This window comes from Thamnophis elegans, chromosome 4 (genome assembly GCF_009769535.1).
Source record: "Thamnophis elegans isolate rThaEle1 chromosome 4, rThaEle1.pri, whole genome shotgun sequence".
NCBI classification, from domain to species: Eukaryota; Metazoa; Chordata; class Lepidosauria; order Squamata; family Colubridae; genus Thamnophis; species Thamnophis elegans.
This window is the reverse complement of record NC_045544.1, coordinates 85,945,180-85,968,046: the sequence shown is the minus strand read 5'-3', so window position 1 is coordinate 85,968,046 and position 22,867 is coordinate 85,945,180. Positions and strand designations below refer to the sequence as shown.

General features: G+C 36.9%; 2 protein-coding genes across 2 annotated transcripts in view; one reads left to right on the top strand and one right to left on the bottom strand.

Annotated features, from left to right (window-relative positions):
- The window catches only part of DNAH14 (dynein axonemal heavy chain 14), a 227,018-nt gene extending 211,114 nt beyond the window's left edge, over window positions 1–15,904 (top strand). The window contains exons 83-86 of the mRNA XM_032216059.1: window positions 5,295–5,407; window positions 12,457–12,587; window positions 13,755–13,903; window positions 15,707–15,904. Coding sequence (XP_032071950.1) covers window positions 5,295–5,407; window positions 12,457–12,587; window positions 13,755–13,903; window positions 15,707–15,904 — 591 coding nt within the window. The remainder of the gene's footprint in view (window positions 1–5,294; window positions 5,408–12,456; window positions 12,588–13,754; window positions 13,904–15,706) is intronic.
- A 3,422-nt stretch (window positions 15,905–19,326) lies between these two features.
- The window catches only part of LBR (lamin B receptor), a 40,274-nt gene continuing 36,733 nt past the window's right edge, over window positions 19,327–22,867 (bottom strand). Inside the window, exon 14 of the mRNA XM_032216360.1 lies at window positions 19,327–22,095. Coding sequence (XP_032072251.1) covers window positions 21,935–22,095 — 161 coding nt within the window. The 3' untranslated portion in view covers window positions 19,327–21,934. The remainder of the gene's footprint in view (window positions 22,096–22,867) is intronic.

Here is a 22,867-nt window from a genome sequence, read left to right as displayed (position 1 = left end):
AGGGTTGCCAAGAAGGAACATGAAAAAATTGCAAAATACCAGGACTTAAAAATTGAAATTCAACGACTATGGCACAAACCAGCAGTGGTAACTCCAGTGGTAATTGGCACACTGGGTGCTATTCCAAAAGCACTGGAATTACATTTAAAACAGCTAAAATTGACAAAATCACCATCAGTCAAATGCAAAAAGCTGCACTGCTTGGATCTGCACTCATATTACGAAAATACGTTACGACGTCCTGGGCCCCCGGGTGAGGCCCGACTATTAACCAATGCCAAATCCAGCGAAACAACTGGCCGCTGTGATACAATTGTATAATAATAATAATAATAATAATAATAATAATAATAATAATAATAAAAACAACCCGGATGAGAAAGGAGCAGGGTTGATCAGGTTGGCAACCTGACCCCATAAAAAAAAAAACGCCAACCCATATAACATGGTGAAAGAAACAAATAAAAATTCTATACCGCATCAGTCGTCACGCGGGTTAACAAGAGCCGCGGCGGATGTTGAGGTCCCTGGACATCCGTCGACAAGTGGGCTACAAGTGGACCAGCCAACAAAATGACAAAAATATAGTGCAGATGAAAATCGTGCCATAATGGCCTGTTATTACAACTCAGAGCCAGAAAAAAGAGGCTATTTAAGGCTAATGTATGGATTATGGAAACAACAATATCCAGATTCAAATGTTAGTGAAAAACGACTAGCAGATCAAAGGCGATTTACTATACAGAATAAAGTGTTTAGTGAAGTTGAACTTGAGGAAATTCAGACAATTTGCAAAAATAAAAAAACAACATCACAAGCAGAAACAACCAATACTCAAGACATAATTAAAGACATTGTAGTAGAACTCCCAGAAGAAAATGTCAGGGAGGAAATAACAACACTACCACCAGAACCAGATATCATTGAACCAACTGATGAACTAACTCAAAAACAAAAAGAATTGAAGGACAAGATCATGGAGCATTTTCTGTCTAATGAGGAAAGGCAACATTTACCATCATTAAAAACTGTGCCTAAGAAAATTTTGGCCCCTATTATGAAAATGGTTAATGCAGTGCTTTCAACAATCAAACCGGGATCCATCTTGGAAAGGAATCAGTTAATGTACAATGCAGCTGTAATAATCACTAAAGAACTAGGCATTAAAATCAAAGCACCTAGTCACACAATGGAAAAAGCATCAAAGCCAAAATGGAAAATCTGATTAGAACAAAAAGTCAAAAAATTAAGGGCAGATACTAGCAACTTAAAGAACATGCATGAGCAACGGCTTAAAAACAGCAAAATCATAGATCGGCTAATCAGAAGATATAGATTGGATACAAGAAACATCAATGAAGCTGTAGAGATTGTAAAACAGCAGATAACAACAACAACTAGAAAAATTGAAAGATATGAGGCATGAATCATCCAATATAAACAAAATCAGCAATTTCGATCAGACCAACGGCGTTTTTATCAAAGTCTTAATGTGAATGGTGACACCAAAAGTGAAAAACTAGAAAAGAAGGCCACGGTTGAATTCTGGAAAGAACTGTGGGGAAATGCAAAGGACTACAATAAGGAAGCAAAGTGGATATATGACTTTGAGAAAAGCATTGGCAACAAGCAAATGCAAGTGTTAGAAATAACAACTGAGATGGTCAAAAATTGAGTAAAAAAAGTAAAGAATTGGACATCACCTGGAAATGACCAATTGCATGGTTTCTGGTTCAAATAACTGACCAGTTTACATGCAATATTGGCCAGGCAACTGAATGAAATTTTACAAAATGGTCAAATTGATGAATGGTTGACAACTGGAAAAACATACTTGATTCAGAAGGATGCAACTAAAGGAACAATACCTGAAAACTACAGACCAATAACATGCTTGCCAACAACCTTTAAATTACTCAAGGCATTATTGCAGATAACATTATGGATTATTTGGAAACAAATAACATCTTGCCAGTAGAGCAAAAAGGCAACAACAGAAGGAGCAGGGGCACAAAATATCAGCTCCTAATGGATAAAATGATATTAGAAAATTGTAAGAACAGAAAAACGAACTTGAATATGGTCTGGATTGATTACAAAAAGGCATTCGACTCATTGCCACATAGTTGGATCATAAAATGCTTAGAAACAACTGGCATTAGCAAAAATATTACATCCTTTACTGAAAAGGCGATGAAACAGTGGAGAACTGAGTTGGCAGTAGGGAATGAGAAGTACGGAATGGTTAATATCAAGCGAGGAATTTTCCAGGGTGATTCATTTTCACCTGTTCTCTTCATCATCGCGATAATCCCACTATCAGTAATCTTAAAAAAATGAAATTAGGCTACCAAACAGCCAAAGAAGCTGAAAAAATTTCTCATTTATTATATATGGATGATTTGAAACTCTATGGAAAGTCAGAAATAGAAATCCAATCACTGACAAACACAGTCCGAGTATTCAGCATCGATATTTCAATGCAGTTTGGCATGGAAAAATGTGCCACTGTATCCATAAAAAGGGGCAAAATCACTACATGTGAGGGAATTGAAATGCCCAATGGCCAACTAATTAAATGCAACAAAAATGAAGCCTACAAATATTTAGGCATTCTGCAGTTGGATAACATCAAGCATGGAGAAGTAAAAACTATTGTCAGGGGAGAGTACACCAACAGAGTTAGGAAAATTTTGAAATCTAAATTGAATGGTGGAAATACAATCAAGGCCATAAATACCTGGGCAATACCAGTTATAAGATACACAGCTGGTATAGTTAATTGGACACAAGCTGATTTGGACATTTTAGACCGAAAAACCAGGAAACTAATGACAATGCACTACAGTTTACATCCATGTGGTGATACTGATAGATTATACCTGCCCCGAAAATCAGGTGGCAGAGGATTATTACAAGTGAAGCAAATAGTTGAAGAAGAAAAACATGCACTGGCTGATTATTTAAAAGAAAGTCAAGAACATCTATTAATCGAAGTAAAGAACAAAAATCTATTGAAGGTCCAACAGACGAAACAAGAATACAGAAAAGATGTGATAAATTCAAGAATGGAGTGTTGGCAGAAAAAAGCATTGCATGGCCAATTTCTGGAAAAAATAAAAGATAAAGTGGACAGTGAAAAAACTTGGTTATGGTTAACAGCAGGTACATTAAAGAAAGAAACAGAGTCACTAATCCTGGCTGCGCAAGAACAAGTTATCCACACAAATGCCATTAAGGCCAAAATCAAAAAACCCTTTGATGATGCCAAATGCAGACTTTGCAAAGAAGCTGATGAAACTGTTGATCAAATACTCAGCTGCTGTAAAAAAATCGTGCACACTGATTATAAATTGCGGCACAATTCAGTAGCACAAATGATCCATTGGAATTTGTGCAAAAATTATAATATTGAAACAGCAACAAACTGGTGGGAACATAAGCCTGAAAAAGTCACCGAAAATCAGATGGTCAAGATTTTGTGGGATTTTCGCATACAAATGGACAAAATACTGGCTCATAATACACCAGACATCACACTGGTTGAGAAAAATAAGGTTACAATCAGACATCGCAATACCAGGTGATAGCAGGGTCGACGAGAAGGAATATGAAAAAATCGCAAAATACCAGGACTTAAAAATTGAAATTCAACGATTATGGCACAAACCAGCAGTGGTAACTCCAGTGGTAATTGGCACACTGGGTGCTATTCCAAAAGCACTGGAATTACATTTAAAACAGTTAAAAATTGACAAAATCACCATCAGTCAAATGCAAAAAGCCACACTGCTTGGATCTGCACGCATATTACGAAAATACGTTACGACGTCCTAGCCCCTGGTTGGGGCCCGACTAGTAACCAATGCCAAATCCGGCGAAACAACTGGCCGCTGTGATACAATTGTATAATAATAATAATAATAAATAATTATTAATAATAATTGATGCAATAGATGAGCAGAAATGCCAAATGCAATCTAAATATCTGGCTGACTGTGACAAGCCATAGTAATTTATCAAATCAAACCAAGGGATTTCAATAAAATCAATAAAACATAAAGTTAAAAATGAAATATAGCAAGGATGATGAAGCATATAAATATAAAAAGAATTAAAAAAACAAAACATGTTTATGTTTATCTGGGTTTTTGTAGTAAAAGGATTTGAATTTTTGTTTTTTGTATTTTGTGTGTGTGCATGCGTGTGCGTGCCTTATCTTTCTGTTTATGTAAAATATATCTATAGAATATTATTTCTATAACAATAGCTAATAATTACTTTTTAAAAATTATACCTCCAAAATGTACATGGAATTTAGTAAAATATATAATTACTGTGGATATATTACTGTGGATCAATAGAATAATGCATATGCTAAAATATTCATTTACATATTTGAATTCTCATGTATTTAATGTAAGAAAGTTATAAACTATTTGGGGAAGATATTTAGTTTATTCTTATTTCAAAATGCATAAGAAGAATTAGATCTGGTTGGAACATGACCACTAGGAAATTCTGAAAGTATAAAATAGATTGCTGAATTGAAAGACAAGATGAAAGAAGATAACAGAAAATCACAAAACTATATCCAATCACCCACCAGTTTAGCCTTACAAAACCAGCACAGACAAAACAACAATGATGGCATACCAACAAACCCAGAAAGGAACCAAAAGGACAAAAGGGGCATCAATTGTCTTCTCCAAAGGCGTTGGAGAAGGCTTTTAACGTGTTTTAAAATAGCAGTAGGGTGGAAATCATTTGAATTTTGGGGAAAATCTCATTCCAGACAGTGGGCACTGCTACAAAGAAGGTGCATTTTAGGGAATCCCAATATGTGGCTTTGTTTAATTGATGGAACCGGAAGCATGCCAGTCTTGCCAGGTGGATTGTCAGGCAGATACGATGGGAAACAAGTGGTACCTCAAGTAACAAGCCCTGTGCCATGTGGGCCTTTATAGCTAGCAACCAGCATTGTGAGTTGGATCCAGTAGCAAACTCGCCATCACTGCTACTTGCAAAGTTAATTTTCAGCTAGAGCTTATTAGATAGGTAGTTCTGATCAATTGTTTTATCATGGCTGCCATTTATATATTTTATTTTGGTTGTTGGTTGTATTTTGCTGCTAGCAACCTAGAGAAGCAATGGTGAGATGGATCCAACAATGTCTGTTTGTTATTGAAGCAGAACAATTTGTCTATGTCATATTTGCATATTACTGTACTTTTTTAAAAAAAAACCGCAAGTATACTTTATCTTTTGTTACATTCTTTTGTAAATCTCTACAGCAAAGCTCTTTTAAGACAAATAAACCTTTAGGATCCTGGATTGATGATCTCATTATACAAGTGAATTTCTTTGCGATGTGGGCTGATCGAATTATCTCCTTTATGCAAGAAAGGTAATAGAAACAACAATATAAGCTCAACTTTGGGTGTCAGCCAAAGGCATTATAGTTACTTCAAATGAAGACAGTTTTCTTCCCCCCAAAATTCATTACCTTGAAGTGGATGGGATAGTCTTATACAAATAGACTAGAGGTTGGTTGCTCCTGGTTTGGACCGGTTCAGGTGAACCAGTAGTGGTAATTGAGCATGGGTCGCTAAACTGGTAGTGACAGCTGGCTGGCCACGCCCATAAACTGGCCTGCTCGGACGCTCGCCCTGCCTCGCCTTCACCACATGGATCCACAGAACTGCCTCCTCCTGCCTACACACAGGTAAGCACTAGCCTAGCCCCCACTCCCCACTGGCCAGAGTCTCCCAAGCCACTGGCGTTGCAGCCACCCCCCCTCCCTACTGCTTGGAGCTCCAGGCAGTGGGTGACGGTGAGCTCCAAGCGGTGGGCGGGGCAGCGGGGGTGAGCTCAGCACTTTTTTCACTGGCAGGAAAAATGCTGAGGGGGATCCTCACTCACCTTTTGCCAGCTGCCTGGAACTCCAAGCGGTGGGGGGGGGCAGTGGCAGAGAGTTCCAAGCGGTGGGCAAAAGGTAAGCAAGGATCCCTCTCAGCATTTTTTCCCACCAGTGGAAAAAGTGCTGAGAGCTCACCCCCGCCACCTGGAGCTCTAAGTGGAAGAGGTCCTTGGCTGTTGTGAAGAAGTGGCGGCTCTGGATGCACCACACCCGCTTCATCCTCTTTGAGAGCCGCTTTGAAAACAAGGTACAAAGCGGCTCTCAAAGAGAACGAAGCAGGCATGGCGCACCCAGAGCCACTGCTTCTTCGCAACAGCCAAGGACTGAAGAGTTCGCTCAGGAGTGACGACACTGTGGAAGGCAGCAGAGGCGGAGAGAGGCGTAGCCCAAGCTCTCTGGGATGGGTAAACAAGTGTGTGGAGATGAAGGAGAGAGAGAAGAGAGAGTGCTGGGCAGGAGCCACAGGAGGAGGAGGGCAGTGGCTCTTCCTCTTTGCCCCTGCCGAGAAAAGGATACTCCCAGCACAAGAAGACCGAGAGAGAGAAGCTAAAGGAGGCTCTGTAGCCTAACCCAGAGGCAGCTGGGGGTTGCTCTCAACCTTGGGCAATAGCTCCCCTGCCCCCTCCTCAAGCCTGGCAAGGAAGTCCGCTCCTCCCACCCTCCCATCAGCTCCACCCAAGGATGGAAAGAGAGAGAGTCACGGTGTCTGCACTTTTACTCCATAAAATGAAACATTTCTAGTTAGGAAAGAACCTTGTATAATAATATAATATACCACGGAATACAGTATATGTAGATATCTACAGCTTTGCGAAAAAGACCTGCACACTTTATGGTTTACGGTTTATGACATTTTTTGGATAGGCCATTGATTTTATGATATTTTATGCTAACTGCTATGCAAATATTGTTATATTTAAATAAATACTGGTGGTTTTTAAGTGAAAAGCATAAGCTTTTTGCAATTTGGTGCTGTTTGGATGGGGATTGTGAATTTTCTTGCATGCTTACAATGATTATGAAAACATATTAACTAATACATACCCATTGGCATACATGTTGCAATTACTAAGGCCGATGCTAGTGTTTGTTAACATTGTTATTGTTTGTGGCCCTAAAAAGGACCGTTTAGGTAACCAAACATGGTTACTAATATGAAATTGGTCAGCTCTTATTGCTTATCACCAGGGAGCATTGCTTCGGCATCAACTGTATTAGCCTTTGCATGTGATCTTTGGTGACAATGTGATGCCAGGCTGCAATAATGGATTCAATCAGCTCCTGCTTGGTCTTCGGATGCTTCTTGCTTATTTCGTAACCAATCTTGGCCTACAAGTTCTCAATTGGGTTGAAATCTGGGCTCTGAGCTGGCCAAACCACTGCTGGGTGGACTTGGCTTGATGACAAGGAGCGTTGTCATCCTGGAAGTAAAAGTCCTTCCCTACAAGTTGCTGAGATGAAGGAAGCATGGTCTTTTTCAGGACTTCAACATACTACTTGGAATTCATGATTCCTTGCACGATTTGTATCCGACCAATACCAGAAGCAGCGATACAACCCCAGATCATCACGTGCAATGGATGCTTCACAAATAGATTCAGGCAGTACGGCCTAAATTCTTCAGCTGGAAATCTTCTGATATACTTATTGCACTGATTCCCAGTCAAGTAGAAATTGCTCTTATCACTGAAGATGACCGTGCCCCACTGTTCATTGGTCCACTTGGCATACTTCTTGGCCCACACATGTCGACGAGAATAGTGAGCGTCTGTAAGCAAAAGTTTATTTCGAGACTTGCAGCCTCTGAGCCCTCTGGCAAGCAGTCTGCGACACACTGTGCTTGTGCACTTTTACATCACATGTTTCACCCCAAATTCCTGTAATCTGAGGTGAGATGAGCTTCCTATCAGCCATCGAAATGCGTTGCAGAGCCCGATCTTGCCGTTTTGTCGACTTTCTTCCAGAGCAGAGCCTGTCATCAACTGAACCAATTATTTGGTATTTTTCAACCACTCTGCTCACTGTGGTACAATGGTATTTCATTCTCTTGGCTATTTCTGTACAGGCATAACCCTCTTCATGAAGCACAATGATGCAATGCTGCTGCTCAATACTGGTGAAAGCAAAGGCCTTCATCCTTGCCCACAGCCAGAGCTAAATTAATTATCTTGATGCTTTTCATGCCTATTTATAGTCAGAGAGTATGACAACATTGATTGGCTCATAGATTTAGCCCCTGTGCAATTCGATTGGTCAGCCAAAGCTCACTGCTGATTGGCTACTTTAGTACCTAACATTCTCAAAAATTTAAATTGTGTTTGTTTTAGCACATAAACTCACTCAAGACCTTAAAAGACTTTGGTTATATTAATAAAAATTATGCATCTCAATCCGACTACAGAAATTTTCATCAAAGTATTAATTTTGCATGGTTTCTGAGCGAAAAGTTGATTAAACATGTAAATACAGTTTAAAACTGAAAGCATGCAGGACTTTTTCACACAGCTGTATATCCCGCCTGCATTCAAACCAGTCCACCTCCTCTCTCCCCGCACGGGCGCTTTGGAGGGGGAGGGAAGGTCTCTCCCAAGACCTGCTGCTTTTCTGTCCTCCTATGGCTTCAGTCCGTATGTGGAGGGCACGGACTGTTCGGTGCTGAGTTAGAAGCAACCGCAGCATGGGCATGTGCGTGAGTGATGTCAAGTTGGCCATGCCCACTAGTCACATGTCCCCCACCTAGTCACAGACACCAAACCAGTAGAATTTTTTTTTGAAACCTACTCCTGGTCCATGGTATAGGCAATAATTTACCCCAGCACAGTTTTACTGTTCAAAGGTGTCAATTCTTTGATCAGCCATTCTTAGTGTCCAACTCACCCACCTAAGCATCATTATAGGGAAGACTATTGCTCTAATTGGTCAGTTTTTTGTTGTTATAAAGTGTTTTATTTTTTTTTCATTTTCATAACATAATTACATGTATACTATTACATAGCCAACAACATATTGTATTATTAAATGTTTACATCGATTCATCTTACCATCAACTCCCAAAAACAATTATTGGCTCTTCTGCTCTCCATATACCATATTTGTACCTTATCCATCACTTTTTTCTCCCTTTCTCTCCCCCTCCCTACCTCCTTTCTTCCCTCTGTCATCCTTCCCTTCTCTACTTCCCCTTCCTCTCTCCTTCTCCTCTGTCCCCTTTCCACTCCTTATTTCTCTCCTCTTCCCTCCCCCTTGCCCTCTCTCCTATCCCTCTCTTCTTCCCACTCTTCATCTCATTTACTTGGTGTATTTCAGCTTCTGAGCAAGCTCCATTTTATGTTGATGGTATAATTCCTTATCAATATACATATTTAATTTTAACATGTTCTCCTTTTTAAAAAAAATAGAACAAAAAATGTACATATATAGTCATTGTAATTTTAAAACCCTCCCCCCCACCAGCCTAATTTTGGCTGAGATGTAGACCTGGTTACAGTTCCCAGCTATTCTCATCATTATCTTTATATATTTATCTTTATACATCCTTACATGCCCCCAATTAGTGATTCTGTCTTTAAATCTCAATAGTTTCCCATTGTAGATGTATTTCATGTTCCCTCTCCATTTTCCATATCTTAGATTAAATTACCCTTAGTTGTCTATAAATGGCAATCCTCGCTGTTCAATGTTAATTACAATTCCCTTATTCTATTATATAGAATAACAGCGGTAAACAACTCACATTGTTCATCATCTTAAAAATTCTATATATGTCCATGTTTCATATATTTTAACCCATGCTTAGTTGTCCTTCTATTGTCATATTCACAACATATTCAATTCACATCTCGGTTTAATTATCATGTATAAAAGTGAATCACAAACCTCTGCTTTACATCCTCCCCATATCAATGTCATATTTATCCATATTCCATGTATTTTAACCTTTGTTTAATTATCTTTCCATTATTATATCCAACCAATTGGCAACTCCATTTTATTGTCATATTTAGGAATAAGACCCTTATCTTGGCTTTATATTCTCCCTTATAAAAGTTTCTAGTTGTCTAATTTTTTCCTAGTAAGTCTTTTGTCCCATTTCTCTGTTCCTGTCTTCTCCCTTTTCTTTGTTTTGACACATCCACTCTCGTCAATTTTCCACAGGTACCATCAAAAGGATATTTTATATTTCTCTTTGTTGGGGCAAAACCTCCTACTTCAATTTTCCACTAACAGTCTCAAACCTTTTTGTCTGCTTTTTATTCCCTTTTGTTGGGACATCTCCTCTTTTTACAGTTTTCCCTAGACCACTGCCAAGACTAATGGAGTTTTTTGTCTGCTTTTTATTTTCCTCCATTTGTACCCCTTCGTTGACTTTCCCCCCCTTCTTCTTTAATTTCTTCTTTACATATCTGTTTCTCTGGGTTCAGAATTCTAGTGAGGCTTGATTTTAATGATTTTATTGATTTATGCATATTTTTTATAATTTCACGTAGTTCTTCAAATTCCCAGCTTTCCATGATGTCCAGTTCCAAAGTTATAGTTAGTTATACAGTTCTTATTTCAGAGTTCTGGTCCACCTTAAATTTATCTACTTCAGCTGCTGAGGGGAAGAGTGATGGGAGCCATTTAGGTCTTTTGTTCTTCCTTAATGTCCAGTTCCAAAATTGCAATTCGTTATACAAGTATCATTTTGGGGCTCTGGTCCACCTTAAGTTTCAACTACTGTGAGATCAGAAGAGAAGCCAAGGCCATCTTATTCTTTTGCAGAGGAAAAAAAAGGACGAAAGAGGGGGGAGAAACCCTCGCATTTCCCAGTTCTTAACTCTGTAATAATTATTTCCCCTGTCACCTTCCGTCTCTGATCAACTACAGCTGCTCAAAACATAATAATTGGAACAAAACTTGCAAACAGCCAGATTCGGGTACATTTATCTTTTGCCTCTTGCTTTTCAAGATGCTGATTTATGGCAGTTGGTTAATTAAAACTTCCTGCACAGTCAAGGTTAGGTTATCAGTGTTTTGTTTTTTTCTTGATTTTTTGGAGTTGCTTCAAAGTGAAGTAAATCCTTTGGAATGTTTGGCTTGTATTTCAAATCCAAATTTAGAGTTTATATATGAGTGGGTTGGTCACTTTTGTGCTTTCTCCTTTTCTGTCTGAATTTGTTTCTAGCAAAATAGCTTTTTTGGGGGGGGGGTTTCAACCTTCCCATCTTCTTTCTTTCCTTCCTTTCTTTCTTTTGGAAAAATCCCGGTCTGACCATCAATATTATGTATGCTCTCAAAATTTCTTTGCCTTTATCAGGTTTGATTTATGGCTGTGAGTTAGATAAATTTTCTTACTGGTCTTTCATCTCTTCCTCACCCTCCTGTTCATTTGCTTAGACAGGATGTCAGCATCTTGTCAGCCATATACAGGCTGCCACCCTCACTCCAATTCATAAGGCAACTCTTCGAACTGCGAGGGACCTGTTGCCTCCCTCTGGGTCTCGTGAGCACTGCCCCTCTTTGCCCCCCCCTCCAGGAGGGTTCTGATCCAAAAAAGGATTACTGGAGTAAGTTTTTCAGACAGGGTTCATGTGAGGCTCTCCAGAGCTCACATTCCCCACGTCTGTCCAGCTGGAGTTGCATTTGATTTCAAGAGAACTATTAACATGATAGTAAAATATATAAAAATTGGCATTTGCAAAATGAATTTTCTACTCATATCTGTTAGAATGTTCTACAAATTGGATGGCATTCTCAGGCATTTGGATCCTGCCTCAATATTATAGAACTGTAGATATTATCTCTCTCTCACACAACCACCCTATACAATTATATATATCACAGTGAGAGGTGGAATGTGCAACTGCAATCTTCTCTGTGGAATGAAAATCGTAACAGTTGGGCTGAGATTTTCTGATCCTTCCAGTCCAAGCTTTGAGATTATGAGCCACTTTGCAATGTAAGAATTAATTGCATATTGGTGTAGTTCAGTGGTGGGATTCAGCCGCCTCGCACCTATTTGGGAGAACCGGTTGTTAACTTTCTAAGCACTTCGGAGAACCGGTTGTTGGAAGAAATCTCATTTTGTTTTTTTACACTTTACTGGGCTAATCCTGCAAGGAAGGCAGGAAGGAAACATTCAGGTATTGTTTTTAGCCTGATCTTTAGTGCCCTGCTTACAGAAACTGCCTCTCCAGTTAACCCTTATTGCATTGTAACAGCTAAGACGAAGCTCCCATCGAAGTGAGTGATGCTGAGTTGGCCACACCCACCCAGTCACATGACCACCAAGCCACACCTACTCAGCTGGTCATTAGGGCAGAGAACCGGTTGTTAAATTATTTGAATCCCATCACTGGTGAAGGTCAGTTTATGTGAAACTGAGAACTCCATTGTGTCCCTAGAGAGCGAAAAATTGCTAGCAGAAATTATACAGTTGAATTGTATCAAAATTACTGGATTGTTTGGTTAGCTACTTAGAAATATACAGTAATACACTAATTTCATTTAGCTACTGAGAAATGTAATAGTCTTAAACTTACTAATATTTTGAACAGGTTTAATGATTTACTGATGCTTCAGAGACAAAGCAAAATACTACCTCATCTTGGTGAATATCCTGAGTTTCATGCCAGTTATCAAGGACATCCTAGCAGTTTTTGGCTTCCAGGTTTCTTTTTTCCACATGGTACATAATTTTGTAATTTATTTTATTCATAGACATTTATCAATTATCTATTTTAATTTATTAAAATGTGTGCTTCAAATTCTTGACATAGTTTGTAAGCTGTAGCTTTTATTTTATTTTATAGTTCTTGCCCAGCGACAGCTCATTCAATATCTGTTCAAAGTTACAACAATGCTAAACAAGGAGACTTACAATAAGTCCTTCAAGTTGTAGCTGCTGCAATGTCCCTGCAGCCATGTGAACATGATTTAGATACTTGGCAACTGACAAGCAATTACAATGGTCATAGCATTCTACCATAATGTGATCATCATTTGTAACTGTAACTGTTGGCTTTGGACAAGCAAAGTCAATGGGAAGATGGCAGGAAGTCACAAGTTGTCTTTACATGACATCATTATTGCTGGAACTGTCATCATAAGTTCGCATGGTGACATGATTTTCCCTTTTTTTGCTTAGTTGTCTGTTTTAATTTTTATCATTAAATGAAGTATACTTGTATTTCATTAAATTATAAAGAATATCTAGACTCTAGATTGTTTAGAGCAGGGCTGTCAAACTCCTGGCCTACAGGCCAGATATGTCATGCATTGGTCTTGCCCATGCCCATTTTAGCAAGGGGGGGGAGTCCCAATATGTCATGTGATGCTACCATGATGATGTGAGTTTGACACCACTGGTCTAGAGAATCCATAGAAGATTTTCCAGTTTAAATATGTGCTTAGAAGTTTATAAATAATGTCCTATGATAGATATGATAGATATGTGGAATGTTTATATGATATAAACTGGATTACAATATAATATAACCTGGATAATTATTGCTATTACTGCTTCCCTTTTTCCATATTTTTCTTGATCTCCCTCACACCCTCTTCAGTTTTTCTTGTCCACATAATTCCTGCAGATGTGTTTTGAAGTGAGAGCCAGGCGTTACAGATGAGGGAAATCTTGTATTACTTTGTAATCCTCTATATTAATAATTTAATGACTAAATAAGAAACTATTGTTTATTTATATTTCATATTTCTTCATTGAATTGGGAGTATATCAAATAGCAAATTCATTCACTCTTTGCAAAGAATAAAATTATTTTCATGTAATTAAAGAGTAAATGTAATTAATTTCTTAATAATGGTAACAAATCTGTGTATTTTGTTCTTGAAGGATTTCTTATTGCTGTGTGTCAGAATTATGCTCGGTTGAATAAAGTAACAGTGGATTCACTTACTTTTACACATAAAGTGCTTCCTTTAACTCAAGATGAAGATTTAAGCTTCAATAGAAGGGAAAACATATTAAACAAAGCTTTTGAGGTAAGAATGGGATTGAAACCAGTTTCTTTGTTCTGGTTGACTGTTGTTATGTAATCAAAATGCAGGCATCCATACGAATATCATGTATGATAGTTGTATATATGCCTAAACTCTGGCTACAGTTGAAAAACATCTAGAATATATTTATGAAATTATCTACAAAGAAATAAGATAAAGATATTGCAAGGAAAATTATAGGCAGGTAAACTCAGATAGGAAATGGATTTAGCATACCATTTATCTAAAGCAAATCATTTTATGAAGTAATGGGTTAAATGGATTATATGGACTTTATTTGCTTCTTTATTACTGGAATCTTTATGGCCACCTACTTAACACACAACTAATAGGTGCAGCAAGTAAATCATCAAAAGATTTAAGTATTTCCAGGCTATCTGTACTGTAGGTCTCCTCTTTGCATCTTGTCATCTGTCCTAACCTAGGAAGCAGGTCTTTTGGGGGGCAGCACCCACCCTTTGTAATGATTCTCTTATTCACAGCCAGAATGTGATTGGTTCCCAACTCTGCCAGTTTATTAATAACCTGGTTTTTCCTTTGGGGATTTGGATCAAGAAGTGTTTGATGACCAGAAGATGTGTTTTGTTTTTATTTCTTTTATTGTTGTTTTCATTTTAACTGCCCAGACTCACTCTAATGAGTTATGGAAGTCATACAAATTGAACAAATAAATAAGCAAATAAATAAGCAAATTGCAACATAAACAAGCCCATAAGTATTTTTCCACACAAAAGGGACAGATAGTCCTCAAGCAGCAAGTATTTTCCACTTCTGTGATGATCCAATAGACTGTAATGTTAATATATATCTGTGTCCTTGAATCAGGGAAAGGGAAATGTGTCTATCCTGATTTTTTTAACTCACTTCCATGCAGTGGCAAGGGACTATGAAATGTTAAGATAGCAACTGTGTCCACATTCCCTTTTTTGCATCACTGCATATGCCCAATTCCTGTGCAATGAGCTTAGTCAACTTCACTTTTAGCTCTCTGAAAAAGACCAGATTTTAATTGTTTAGTTAAATCTTCCACTTGTTTCAAGCAATGCACAACAATGCTAAGTAGAAAGACTATCTATCTTTTATTAGGAACATTCTCAGTATGAAACCGGAGTTAAAATTCACGGCTTGTACATAGATGGTGCATGCTGGAATCCCCATACACAGGCATTGGATGAACCTAAACTTCATAGAAGATATTATCCACTACCAGTCATCCAATTTTTACCACAAAGTGTGAGTAGTATAGTTTCACTATCTTGGTAGGACATTTTTTTATTTTGATTACCCAGGTTTAAGTAAATGTTATAAGTCACTCAGTGGTGGATTCAAACTTTTTACCAATGGTTCTGTGGGCGTGGCTTGGTGGGCATCGCAGGGGAGGGTTACTGCAAAATCCAAATTAGCTGGGACTTGGGAGGCAGAGAATAGATGGGGGTGGGACCAGTCAGAGGTGGTATTTACTGGTTCTTCAAACTAGAAGCCCAGTATGAATAATGACAATATTTTATACTATTGTTTTGTGTTTTAGAAGAATTATACTTACTACAACAGCTGCTTTTTAAAATATATTTGCGATGGGAGCATCAACTGATTTACAGGATGTTCCAAAGTTCTTGCAAAAACCTTAATTTGAATCCCAACTCTCAATGAGTTAATTTAAGTTGTTCCTTTGTTATAACACATGCTGGTCACAGATGACCACTTTAATTTGCTTCTTTACTGATCCTATGTATACAACTTATTTAATATGTAGAAATTGAGATTAATATTTTAATTATTTTTTAGATTACCGTTTTCCCAAGTTTCTGTGATGAAGACCAGCTTTTATATGTATGTCCTTTATACAAGACACCTCAAAGAACAGGAATGCTGTCTTCTATGGGTGCATCTACAAATTTTGTAACTGAAATTAATCTGCCAACTCTGGTAACTCCTAGCCACTGGATAATGAGAGGAGTTGCACTGTTATGTCAACTGGATTAGGAAATATAAATATTATTGTTCCTTATTTGAAATGAATATTTCACTGTTTCAGTCTAGGATCAGATACAACCTAGTTTTAATTGTTTAATGTTTTAGATTAATTAATAAACTTGTTTCCCATGCAATATGTGCAAACTCGGTATTATGGTTGTTTTTTTGCCTTTTTTCATTTATTTAATTATTGTAAATTAATTAAAATGAGTGTATGCAGTGATCAAAGATGGTACATGGTAAATTGGCATTTTGTCTAGAAATTTTTATTTCTAAGATTGTTCTACATGCCAAATAGGTTCAATAATCCTTCCTTAAAAATAGAAATGATTGACAGCTGCAGTCCAGTGTATTTTGATAGTGCCTGGAATAATGTAAAATTTAAGCAAGGTTAAATGCAGCTGACACAAGCTGGTACGCTTGTGTTTCTGAATTAATTTCCTATGCCTAGTATTTTAATACATGAATTGGGCAAGCTTCTAGGAGTAATTTTATAACAGGACTTGTATGTTCTCAAAATTTCATACATTCCTGCTAATCCACTCCAAAAAATTAGGATTGCTATCTTTAGTACATATAATTTTATACCTGTTCATATTAATATGAGCTAGCAGTGTGCCAACACAGTTCTAGGCTGCATAAACAGAGGAATAGAATTAAGACACGTAAAGTGTTAATATCACTTTATAATGTCTTTGTAAGGCCACACTTGGAATATTGCATCCAATTTTGGTTCCACGATGTAAAAAAAGGTGTTGAGACTCTATAAAGTGCAGAGAACAACAAAGATGATTAGGGGACTGGAGGCTAAAACATATAAAGAACGATTGCAGGAACTGGGTATGTCTAGTCTGATGAAAAAGAGGACTAGGGCAGTGATGCCGAATCTTTTTTGGCTCCGGTTCCAGGGGGTCACACGCGGGTGTGTCATACCCAAAATGCTATGCACGTGACTACCCACTCTTGCACGCATGCACACACGACCAGTGACTCCCTCTACTTTTGGCACATTTTTCTTGCCCTCCCCAGGCTCCTAGAAACAGCTCCCCTGCCCCTTCAGCTTCCCTGAAGGCTTCGGAGCACGAAATATGCTCCTACGGCCAAACCCGAAGTGACTTCCAGTTTGGCAGGGCTGTTTTTCGCCCTCCGGGGTCTTTAGGGAAGCTTCCTGAAGGCTCCGGAGGGCGAAAAACCGTCCTATGAGCAAACTGGAAGTCTGTTCCTGAATTTTTGGTTTGCCTGTAGGGCCGGGTTTTTTTGTGGTTTTTTTGCGCTCCAGAGTCTTCAAGGAAGCCTCTGAAGGGCGAAAAATGTCCTCAAAAAATCGAAGTCAGTGCCTCACGTGCTCTAACAAATGGTTCCAGGACAAGAGGGTGACATGATAGCAGTGTCCAATATCTCAGGGGCTGCCACAAAGAAGAGGGAGTCAAACTATTATCCAAAGCACCTGAGGGTAGGACAGGAAGCAATTGTTGGAACTAATCAAGGAGAGAAGCAACCTAGAACTAAAGAGAAATTTTCTGACAAGTTAGAACAATTAATCAGTGGAACAACTTGCCCCAACACTGGAAGTTTTAAAGAAGCGATTGGATAACCATTTGTCTGAAATGGTAGTTTCCTGCCTAAGCAGATGGTTAGACTAAAAGACTTCCAAGGTTACTTCCAACTCTGTTAGATTCTAAGTTCTAAATTCTAATCCTGTTTCAATCTAATCAGCCTTCACTGGCATTTTAAAAATGTGTAGCTTCAGTTTCCAAAGCTCTCAGCAGAGGTCATGCTGGCTATAGATTCTGAAGTGTTTTAAGTCTGAGGGACTTAATTTTGCTTTAGCTATTATTATAATTTGTAAATCATAATTTTACCAGTTCCTTGATATGCAATCAAGCTAATACTGTTTCTTAGCAAAAACGTAAGATTTTATTCACATCAATTATGTCCCTAATCTTTCAGGTTTCCCAACAAAGCACTATCACCACTGTAACTGAGTCCATCTTCCTTGCTGTTCTTTTTTCCTTCCACCTTTCCCAGCATTAAAACCTTCTCTATAGAGTTAGATCTTCACATAATGTATCCAGGGTAGGCTAATTTGAGCCTGGCCACCTGTAGTTGACTGAGAACTGTGGGTTGATCCATTGGTTTGTTCTTGGCTGTCCATTGTATTCTTAGGAGTCTTCTCCAACACCAAGAAAAGAATGTCATTGCTTTTTCAAGTGATTCTAGGTAATTATCCCTTAAGTTATATACCCACACCAGCAGATTTTCTCTCTTAATTCTGTGTGCTTGCAGTAACAGGATAATTGTATTGGTCCCAGGTGAGATATTGAGAAACACTAATTCCCATTCTAATGTCCTAGTCTGGCATGAATTATTTTTGGTAACTCATTATGGTTCCTGCCAAGCAGAAAATTTTCTCCTTTCCTCACAAAAAGGAATCTAAAATGTCCTTCTGTCTAGATTTCCCGGGCATTATAGACACTATCCATGACTTTGTGAATACTAGACATCTGCGAGCTTTCCATTATTTATTACCATCTAACAAATTTCTACAAGTAGATCCATCCTATTTCTTCCCCTCATTTGCAAAAAGCCTTTTTCACACCTTTTAGCTTCTCTTGTAAAAACGTATCTTTTGTGCCACTGAAGAAGGAATGCAGTATTACAACTTCAGGAATGTTAAGGAAGATTCATTACACAGTGAATCCTTTTGACAGGGAGCAGTCAACCAATACTTTTTATCACATTCAATCCTCACAACGCAGATCTTTGGAGATGGGAGAGTTAACACTGTAGGGATGGCAAATCTGTTTTGCAATATTGGGGATTGGCTTAAACAGTTATTGTTGAATGCAAGGCTATGCATGCAACCTTGTCTCTTATATTGCTCAAACTAACTTTGATACAACTGAGATTTGCTATTAATGAAGAATTGTGGCTCCCTCACTCCATCACATCTTTTAGATGTTCCAGTTTTTTTGTTTCAGATTTCAAAGCCATCTCTGCTCATTGTGATAACTTAAATACTAACAATTTATCTATCTCTACAATGTATGGCTACAAGAGTAATTCTAAATGCAGAGATTTTGAAACAGTGTGTTTACTATTCCAGATCTCCAGAAACATGTAATTTGTTTTTTTCTGAAGTTTTAAAGTTTGTAAAATCAGTCTTCCTCACCTATTTCTTAACTGAGGAAAGTGTGGCCACTGGATTCTATACCCTTAAAAATGGCAGGCAAAAAATGAAGAGAGGAGGTCTTGACAAAGTAGTTATTTCCTCTCCAAATGACCTACATCTCCCTTGAAAACTATCTTCCCATTCTGATGCAACTCTTAGCTACCCTATCACAAAAGAATGTCACTCCACAAGTCATATATCAAATTGTAGGCTTTAAGTGGCATCTTGTGAGGCACATGTCACAGAAGTATGCAAAAAATTAAGTGAAAGCAATTATTTTTATTCACTTTAACGACTATTATAATAACCATGCACCAGGTCATTAGAGAAATTTCACAAAGAGCCCTCCCTCCTCTATTCTTGCAAACTACACTTTTCCAACTCTTAAAAATGTAGTCTAGAAATTTTGGCAATGCAAATTACAATCAAATGCCTTTTCTTCACTAAAGTAACTGGGGACTATATGTCAAGTCTAACTAAGAAGATCATAGATTCTCCACTTCTTAAGATAAAGCAGAAAAGAGAACAGGGAATGCATTCTTAATTGATTTTAGTGAAGAGTATAAAAGGAGAAGAATATTACTATCAAGCCAGCATGAATAATATAACCAGTCTGTTGAAGATTATGCCAGTCATTTTTGATTTAAAAAAAAGAACAGCAAATATCCATTTAATTAACAAATAAATATTAGAAACATGTCAAGAAAGCGATGCAATTTTTGGACTAATGTTTAATTATGCAAGTTATTGTTCATGAAATGAAATCTAAAAGTACATTCTAAAGTAAAAAGAAAACCAATAATGATGACAAATTGTTGTTTATTTTAATTGGAACTATACTCCTGGGGCTATAGAGTTATCTTAAAAAATCCTTTCTTCAGAAAGTGTATGTAGAATACCTGAAAATCATGGAATGTCTATACTACCTATTGCTTATAGATATCAGCCCTGTTAAAAGTGTTCAGGGCCACAACCTCCATCAAATCTAGTTAGTTTAGCCAACAGAAATATATAAAATGTAGTTCCAAAGTTCCGGAGAGTGCTTGGGGGTTGGAGCATAATCATCACAGAATCAAAAATGCCATTATCATATGTGCAATAGTTATTGCCCCCAAACCCCAAATTTAATTACTACAATCTAAATTTAAAATAGTTTTGTTCAAAACTAAAACAGTCCTTATAAATATATAAGGAATAAAGATTACCAAATGCTAAATTCCTTCTATTTCAAAACTGGGCAACTTATTAGGTTAAATAGACTGAATCCACATTTTTATAAAGGCACACAATGCCCAGCAAAAGCTAGTAGATACATAAAATATAGTAGACGGAAGGAGAAGAAAAGAGGCTCTGCTATATTGTGTAATATTTCACAGTAATTATTGCTGCACAATATTTTGAAAGTAGTATTAGCTGCATTAAAATTAAAAGCAAAAGTTATAAAGAATATGCTACATATTCATATATACAAACTATGGGTGCTTTACACAGATATTAAATGGCTACCTTTTCTGACTGCTATAAAATTATGAAATCCACGGTTTGAAAAAAATATTTCAATACCTTTGCCTTCAAACTTTATATATTAAAATAGCAATTGTTTTGTCAATTACAGGCATTTCAATAAAAACTTTAACAGTAAAATTACTATTGTTAAAGCTATGAATTTCTTATATTCTATAGCTATAGTTAAGAGATATTAATACAAAAATATAAAAAAATGCATTAGTGCTTATATAGTTGATTTTAATTTCCATTTCTTATTTAAAAGCTAATTTAAAAAGCAATCTTTTCCCTACATAACAATATAAAAAGGCAAAATAACCTACTTTGAGGTAGTAATGCCAAGTTGTAAAAGTTGAATAGTTTCCTTTTTTCATAATGCATCACCATATTTAAATGAAGTCATTAGCTCTTAAAATATTTCACAATAATACAATACTTTACATTTTTTTTAAAAAATACGCAAATGGTTATAATTTAAAAAAATCCAAACTTGAAAAACAATTCCATTTTACAGCCAAATATTGTAAAACAAACTCTTTCAATATTATAAAGGAAAGCTGCAGTGTAAAGCAATGGTTCATAGGGGGAAAAGCTTTTTTCCAGTTTGTACAATATTTCATATTTTGCACTACTTTCTATTATCACTAAATAAATCTCTAATGTTTTTACCACTAATATTTTCAAACCTGAGATATTCCATAGAGTGGTATGGGACATTTTTATATATGCCCTTACAACTGCACTCAACACTCAACTACATGTTAAAATCTTGTCTACAACTTAAATGGAGCCTGTTTTTATGAGGCAGAAGAGTCATATTTATAACTCCGGTCTAACCTCCATCTGCCCAAATCCTCAAGGGAATCAGGAAAAATGAGTAAGAACAAATATAATTAGGAAGCTGGAACATAGTAAATGTTGCTTTTCATTGGATCTTAGTATACTGCTGTTTTATATGATGCTTTTTGACCAAGGTACTATGAATACTAAAAATACAAAATAAAATTATAAAGAAAATATTGGTAATTAAGCCCTAAATTTGGTTTTCTTTCTTACAGGACAAAAAATAAACATTACTCATAACCAGTTTATAAAGCATACAAATTACTTAATACTTTTCATGCACTATACAACTAGTTTATTATTTCTAAAAAAAAAAAGTCACTTAAAATGGCAAGTGGTTAAAAATTATAAGGCTGCATCAATTAGATGGCTGGTAAATATCTGGAAATGACCTATCAAAATGTATTTTTAAGAACATCCAGTACAATTATTATATATTCCAAGTGCAAAGGTAAGAGGTATGATGTATACACCAAAGGTTTCATTGCCGAAACTCTGTATCTTGCATCAGATGTTGCTCAATAGATGTATGGAAATATGCGGTACGGTACACGCTGACAGTATTTTTCCCATGCCAAACTGTATTTTTTCTTACATTGGTGTTCATCACGGGCTTCTCGGTGAATAAGCAAACCAGTAAAATATATGACATAGAAATATGGTAAAATATGATTGAATCCTATAAAAAAATATAAAGTATTATTACTTTTTCCTCATCCCATTAGTCATAATATAGTTGTAAGTGCAAATATATATACAAAAATGTAATGTGAAGTATTAAAATATTTTAACTGTATTTTTTTTTCTCTTGGTATTATGTTTAATAAAAATATAGGAAAGGAATATTGCCATGAAAGAAATCACATCATCTATGGTACATCTCATTTGTCAGAGTATAAGATGCTCTGAAGTATAAGACACACCTAGCTTTAGGGGAGAAAAACAAGGGGGGGGGAATCTGCCTCTGCCTCCCAGCAATTGGCCTCCTTGCAGCAAACAGCACAGATGATATATAATGTTTGTGGTTACATTTCAGACTATATTTATACAGATGCTGTTAAAATTGATGTGGCTTTCTGGAAGTATACGTTATTCTCTGCTGTTTAAAGAAGATACAATAGCACTGGGCCTCTTCAGATCAAGCATTTATTTTAAAAAGCTTCTCCATTTTGTTAAGTTGTCTTGAACAATAATAAAGCAGTCTTTAAAAAATAAGTCTAATAATTTGAACATCCTATAGGCATTTATAGTTATTGACTTAACCTCCTTGCAGCAAATGGCAAACACCAAACAGCCTGCTTCAGTTTACTGATTAGAAGGGAAAAAATTCTAACTCTGCCTTCCAGCAATTTGCTCCTTGCAGCAAACAGCCGTTTCACTTTCAATTTCCATTTCAGCATGGGCCTCATAATGATCAGCTGTTTCAGGCTGCCAGGATTGCCATAGCCTAT